Consider the following 6805-nt stretch of genomic DNA (forward strand, 5'->3'; position numbering starts at 1 on the left):
CCCTAACCCTGACCCTAACCCTCTAACCCTGACCCTCTAACCCTGACCCTGACCCTGACCCTCTAACCCTGACCCTCTAACCCTGACCCTGACCCTAACCCTCTAACCCTGACCCTAACCCTGACCCTCTAACCCTCACCCTCTAACCCTGACCCTCTAACCCTAACCCTCTAACCCTAACCCTCTAACCCTAACCCTGACCCTCTAACCCTCTAACCCTAACCCTGACCCTCTAACCCTGACCCTAACCCTCTAACCCTGACCCTGACCCTCTAACCCTAACCCTGACCCTCTAACCCTGACCCTAACCCTGACCCTCTAACCCTGACCCTGACCCTCTAACCCTAACCCTCTAACCCTAACCCTCTAACCCTCTAACCCTAACCCTCTAACCCTGACCCTAACCCTCTAACCCTGACCCTCTAACCCTGACCCTAACCCTCTAACCCTGACCCTGACCCTGACCCTCTAACCCTGACCCTAACCCTGACCCTCTAACCCTAACCCTGACCCTGACCCTAACCCTCTAACCCTGACCCTAACCCTGTGGTGCCACAACCAGCTGTGCAGCAACATGCTGCCTAATTCATTTACTTTTGTTCCAATATATTTTCTTGTCATTTTCTTTTTCATTTCACTGTATATTCTAGAAAATATCTGCCGTGCATTTGCTACACTGACTTGTTTGGTGAAAAAATAAATCATTCAACAATCATTCATGTGTGTCTCTACAAATATTTCTGTGCATGTGAAAAACAGGAGAACTTTCTATAATGTCAACTATCCGAGCATCACGGCCAAACAAAGCTCCGGTCGAGTTTCTGTTCTGGCTCTGGAGCTTCAGTCTGCAGCCTTTGGTTTGGTCACCTGTGAAGCAAAACAGCCTCGGAAAAAGCCTGGAACACGGACCGGAAGTAGCGCTGTTTGTTGCCATCTGAGCTGACGTCACAGTTCCGGCAGCTGCCGCGGGGCGGTTGACGCAGATCAGGTCCGACGGCTGATCCGGGACCGGGGGCCGTCGGAGCTTCTGACTGACGGCTGCGTTCGAGGCTGATATTATTCGATTCTGCGCGCTATTGTAACGGTTTCAAATTCGGGGATTCTTTCCTGCCCTCTGAATGCGCAGAATTCCACCCGGACCGGAAATCAGACCTGCAGCCATCAGCTGTGACGCGCTTTACCGGATGTGAGGGATTTTTGCATGAAAAGCAAGTGATTTAAAATGGCACCCGCTGGTCGATCATAGAGCCCAGAACAGGTAAGATATTCACTCCCACCTGGAAGCGAAACATCCGATCGCTGGCTGCTAATGCTAATGCTAATGCCTCCAGTGCTGTTGCAGTCTGTGTGTTCACCTGCTGAAGGCTGAGATGTCAAAACTGCTTCATGTTTGTTGGTTCCTTAATACAATTTGACCAAGACATTTTCAAATTTCAAACGTTTCTTATAATAAAACTGCCTGCAGCAAAGTTCAATAAACCTTTTCGAACGCAATCAAATAATCGATGAAAATCAATGAAAAGTTGATCAAGAATGAAATCTTTGGCACCAAGTGCATTTTGGGTATGAAAGAAGCAATGAGTGGGCGAAGCTGCAGCGGTTACAGATGTTTGGAAGTTATGCGATGTCCGTCGCCTCTTTTGCCGAGCATGCGCACACGCGGTTAGCTCTCTAATGCTAACTTAGTAAGCCGCAGTGTAACGTCGCATCCACCTGTTCTGAAGGAGACCCACGTTCGGTTCCAGAGGTGCGTGTTTGTGTCTGTGTGTCAGATCTGTGCGGTGTGGAAGTGGATATGATGCTGAGAACCGTCCATGGTGCAGGAAAAAGGGCTGTTCACCAGTATCAGAGGGCTGTTCACCAGTATCAGAGGGCTGTTCACCAGTATCAGAGGGCTGTTCACCAGTATCAGTGGTGTAGAGGGCTGTTCACCATTATCAGAGGGCTGTTCACCAGTATCAGTGGTGTAGAGGGCTGTTCACCAGTATCAGTGGTGTAGAGGGCTGTTCACCATTATCAGGGGGCTGTTCACCATTATCAGTGGTGTAGAGGGCTTTTCACCAGTATCAGTGGTGTAGAGGGCTGTTCACCAGTATCAGTGGTGTAGAGGGCTGTTCACCATTATCAGGGGGCTGTTCACCAGTATCAGAGGGCTGTTCACCAGTATCAGAGGTTTAGAGGGCTGTTCACCAGTATCAGAGGTTTAGAGGGCTGTTCACCAGTATCAGGGGTGTAGAGGGCTGTTCACCAGTATCAGTGGTGTAGAGGGCTGTTCACCAGTATCAGAGGGCTGTTCACCAGTATCAGTGGTGTAGAGGGATGTTCACCATTATCAGTGGTGTAGAGGGCTGTTCACCAGTATCAGAGGGCTGTTCACCAGTATCAGTGGTGTAGAGGGCTGTTCACCATTATCAGTGGTGTAGAGGGCTGTTCACCATTATCAGAGGTGTAGAGGGCTGTTCACCAGTATCAGAGGTGTAGAGGGCTGTTCACCAGTATCAGTGGTGTCGAGGGCTGTTCACCATTATCAGTGGTGTAGAGGGCTGTTCACCATTATCAGAGGGCTGTTCACCATTATCAGAGGGCTGTTCACCAGTATCAGTGGTGTAGAGGGCTGTTCACCAGTATCAGTGGTGTAGAGGGCTGTTCACCATTATCAGGGGGCTGTTCACCATTATCAGTGGTGTAGAGGGCTTTTCACCAGTATCAGTGGTGTAGAGGGCTGTTCACCAGTATCAGTGGTGTAGAGGGCTGTTCACCATTATCAGGGGGCTGTTCACCAGTATCAGAGGGCTGTTCACCAGTATCAGTGGTGTCGAGGGCTGTTCACCAGTATCAGAGGTTTAGAGGGCTGTTCACCAGTATCAGAGGTTTAGAGGGCTGTTCACCAGTATCAGGGGTGTAGAGGGATGTTCACCATTATCAGTGGTGTAGAGGGCTGTTCACCAGTATCAGAGGGCTGTTCACCAGTATCAGAGGTTTAGAGGGCTGTTCACCAGTATCAGAGGTTTAGAGGGCTGTTCACCAGTATCAGGGGTGTAGAGGGCTGTTCACCAGTATCAGTGGTGTAGAGGGCTGTTCACCAGTATCAGAGGGCTGTTCACCAGTATCAGTGGTGTAGAGGGATGTTCACCATTATCAGTGGTGTAGAGGGCTGTTCACCAGTATCAGAGGGCTGTTCACCAGTATCAGTGGTGTAGAGGGCTGTTCACCATTATCAGTGGTGTAGAGGGCTGTTCACCATTATCAGAGGTGTAGAGGGCTGTTCACCAGTATCAGAGGTGTAGAGGGCTGTTCACCAGTATCAGTGGTGTCGAGGGCTGTTCACCAGTATCAGTGGTGTAGAGGGCTGTTCACCAGTATCAGAGGGCTGTTCACCAGTATCAGAGAGCTGTTCACCAGTATCAGAGGGCTGTTCACCAGTATCAGGGGTGTAGAGGGCTGTTCACCAGTATCAGAGGGCTGTTCACCAGTATCAGGGGTGTAGAGGGCTGTTCACCAGTATCAGTGGTGTAGAGGGCTGTTCACCATTATCAGTGGTGTAGAGGGCTGTTCACCATTATCAGTGGTGTCGAGGGCTGTTCACCAGTATCAGTGGTGTCGAGGGCTGTTCACCAGTATCAGTGGTGTAGAGGGCTGTTCACCAGTATCAGGGGTGTAGAGGGCTGTTCACCATTATCAGAGGGCTGTTCACCAGTATCAGAAGGCTGTTCACCAGTATCAGTGGTGTAGAGGGCTGTTCACCAGTATCAGGGGGCTGTTCACCAGTATCAGAGGTGTCGAGGGCTGTTCACCAGTATCAGGGGTGTAGAGGGCTGTTCACCAGTATCAGGGGTGTAGAGGGCTGTTCACCATTGAATCATTTAATTAATGATCTCATTCTAGCATTGATCATTTGTTGCTAATATAAATTGCTAAAATTGTACATGACTGTGGAAATTTTTCCTATGTTTGTGTCTGTCCTCAGCACTTCCATGTATCTTCAGTCGACCTGTTAGGCCAGCAGAGACCTCCATCCTTGCTGGGCTGAAGGCACCATGTCAGCTGCTCATATGAAGAACGAGGGAACTGAGGTGGGCTGGGGGGGTCTCGAGTCCCTTGGTCTGAGTCAGAAGGAGTTGGTTCTGGCTGAAGCCTTGCAAATGGAATATGATGCCCTCTCCAGACTCAAACAGGATAAGAGTGAAACAGAGACTGTCCACATTCCCAGTTACTCCAGTCACCCCAGTCACCCCAGTTACTCCAGTCACCCCAGTCACCCCAGTCCTTGTGTCGAGTGCCCCCAATCTACCTCTGTGCAGCACAGATCAGCTCTCAGAGGAGGAAGTCTTCTCAGTAGTCTTTCTGGATCCAGTCCCTCCTCCAATCACCTCGGAGGGTCAGACACTCCACCCTCCATCCCGCCCAGGGTGTCTCCTCCTCGTGGAGACCACAACAATCAGTCCCCTATTATCCTACTTGATTCAGAACCCACCAATGTCAAGGAGTCCAACATAGGGGATCTCGTTGGATCTGGGTCAGGGTTTCTTCCCAAATGCTTGACCCCTCTTCCCGATGAGATCCCCCCTGCCATCCCTCCCCGAATCCCCATCAGTCAGTCATCGCGGTCAGAAAACCCCTCCTTGCTAACTCAAGAGTTGCCTGTGTCTCACGATGTGAACTTATTCAAGCCTGATGCGGATCAGCCCAAAATGGTGTCAGGAGAACTGAACTATGACAGCATCAACGATTCACTGTTGAGACTCAACAGCCTCCACCAGCCTCGAGGATCCCAGTCCAAAGGAGACCATCCAGGAAAACCTGTGACTCGGAGCAGAACCCTTCCTCCTCAGATCCCACCCAGGACCCGTGGAGCTGGTCTGACACGCAGCAAGCTCCCCCAACAGGTGCCAGCAGATCTGGTAAGAGGCTGCACGTTTATCTGGTTGGCTTCGTGATCCAGGACCTGTTGGATGTGTCTGATGTTAACCACCTGTTTCCAGACATGATTGAGGATTATTTATTGAGATTTCTGTGCTTTCACACATTATTCATGTTTTACATTCCACATTTGCATCGAAATAGTTTTTATTTTACACAAAGTATCAGTTAACCATGAAAGAAAGAGTTGTTTGTTCCTCTTACACGTGTAACTCTATTAGCTACTTTCTCACAACAATACTAACTTTGCGAAACATGTTTGAGACCCTCAGTTTTGAAAACACTTTGAAATCGGCCCAACAAGCTTAGGTGGTTAGCTGGTTGGCTAACAATACTAACAAGGTGAGTTCATGCACGTGGACACGTTGAGCTGCGGTCATGGAGAGATGCATGGTGGTAGGGGACCCGAACGCAGGCCAGGACACAGTGGTGGGGAGGTCAAAGGCTTTATTTACAGGGAAGGGGAGCACACATTAACAGAAACAGTCCTCCTGGACCGCGGGGGGATCGGGAGGCAGCGTCCGCCCGTCCCAGGTCCATCGGCGAGTCCCCAAACCAGACGCAGTCCCCCTGGACTGCCGGGAACTCGGAACACCGGTGAGTCCTCAACACGCTGCAGTCCTCCTGGACCGGCGAGGACTCGGGAGTCCGGCGCAACACGCTCGCCTCACGAACGTGCCCCGAGACACTGAGGGCAGAGGCAGTCCTCCTAGACTGCAAGGGGTGCAGGAGCGGTCCTCCAGGAGACACGGAACAGGAACAGGAGCGGCCCTCCAGGAAAACTGGGAGCACGGGAATAGGAGCGACCCTCCAGGGCAACAGGAACAGGGGCCAACACCAAGGAACCCAAACAAGCTCCCACACAAGACCAACAAACACACTCCCTACACGAACAGACACCCCGGCCCTGACAGGCAGGCACAACCTGCTTAAATAGGCAGCAAGATGTAAATTGCCTACAGGTGCGCCCACCTGCAGTGCCAGCTGCACCCAATTGTGCTCAACACCGCCCCCTGCAGGCCAGAGACAGACACAAACCAGAAATCCCAACATAAATAGTTAAACCATAAAACGTTTATAAAGGGTTTATAAAGGGTTTATAAAGCGTTTATAAAGGGTTTATAATGCATTTATAAAGAGTTTGTAAAGTGTTTATAAAGTGTTTATAAAGGGTTTATAATGCATTTATAAAGAGTTTATAAAGCGTTTAATGCATTTATAACGCGTTTATAAAGGGTTTATAAAGCATTTATAAAGGGTTTATAAAGCGTTTATAAAGGGGGTGAAACAATTTTCAAGCGCCTTGAAACAATTTTGATTGTATAAGACGCTATATAAATAAAGATTGATAAAGGGTTTATAATGCATTTATAAAGAGTTTATAAAGGGTTTATAATGCATTTATAAAGAGTTTATAAAGGGTTTATAAAGCGTTTATAAAGGGTTTATAAAGCGTTTATAAAGGGTTTATAATGCATTTACACCAGTGAGTTAGGGGACGATCCTCCTCATTGATGGATCCACGTAGAGCTTCAGAGCTTCAGACCCGCCGCTGCCTCGAGAATGAAGGGATCTTTGTGTCCAGCAACCAAAGAAAAACACACTCTGATCAGGAAGAAACCCAAGAAAGAGGATATTGATAAGAACATGAAACCATAGCACGAGCCAACGCTTTCAGTTTGGGTTGGGCATCAGATCAAAGCCACATGTGGAAGTCATTTCTAAAGTAGCATCAGTAGAAAACTGTGGTGACGGGAGACGCTGGGGGCTGATCAAACGGCCTTGGGACACCATCGGGTGGGCCAGAGCTCCCACAGCAGGTCTCCGAACCTTTGGAGAGTCGGGGCAGTTGAAAAACACTGGAAAGGTTTAACAGCAATTTGCC

At 49.4% G+C, this 6805-nt stretch overlaps 1 protein-coding gene across 3 annotated transcripts in view; it reads left to right on the forward strand.

Moving 5' to 3' along the window:
- Positions 1-927: 927 nt before the first annotated feature.
- LOC105419181 (phosphatidylinositol-4-phosphate 3-kinase, catalytic subunit type 2 beta) overlaps positions 928-6805 on the forward strand; it is a 39917-nt gene continuing 34039 nt past the window's right edge. For 2 of the 3 annotated variants that reach the window (XM_029826198.1, XM_029826200.1), the window contains exons 1-2: positions 928-1258; positions 3968-4901. In XM_029826198.1, the coding sequence (XP_029682058.1) occupies positions 4038-4901 (864 nt within the window). In that variant the 5' untranslated portion in view covers positions 928-1258; positions 3968-4037. The remainder of the gene's footprint in view (positions 1259-3967; positions 4902-6805) is intronic. The other variant, XM_029826197.1, reaches the window with a different exon arrangement.

This window comes from Takifugu rubripes, chromosome 19 (genome assembly GCF_901000725.2).
Source record: "Takifugu rubripes chromosome 19, fTakRub1.2, whole genome shotgun sequence".
NCBI lineage: Eukaryota > Metazoa > Chordata > Actinopteri > Tetraodontiformes > Tetraodontidae > Takifugu > Takifugu rubripes.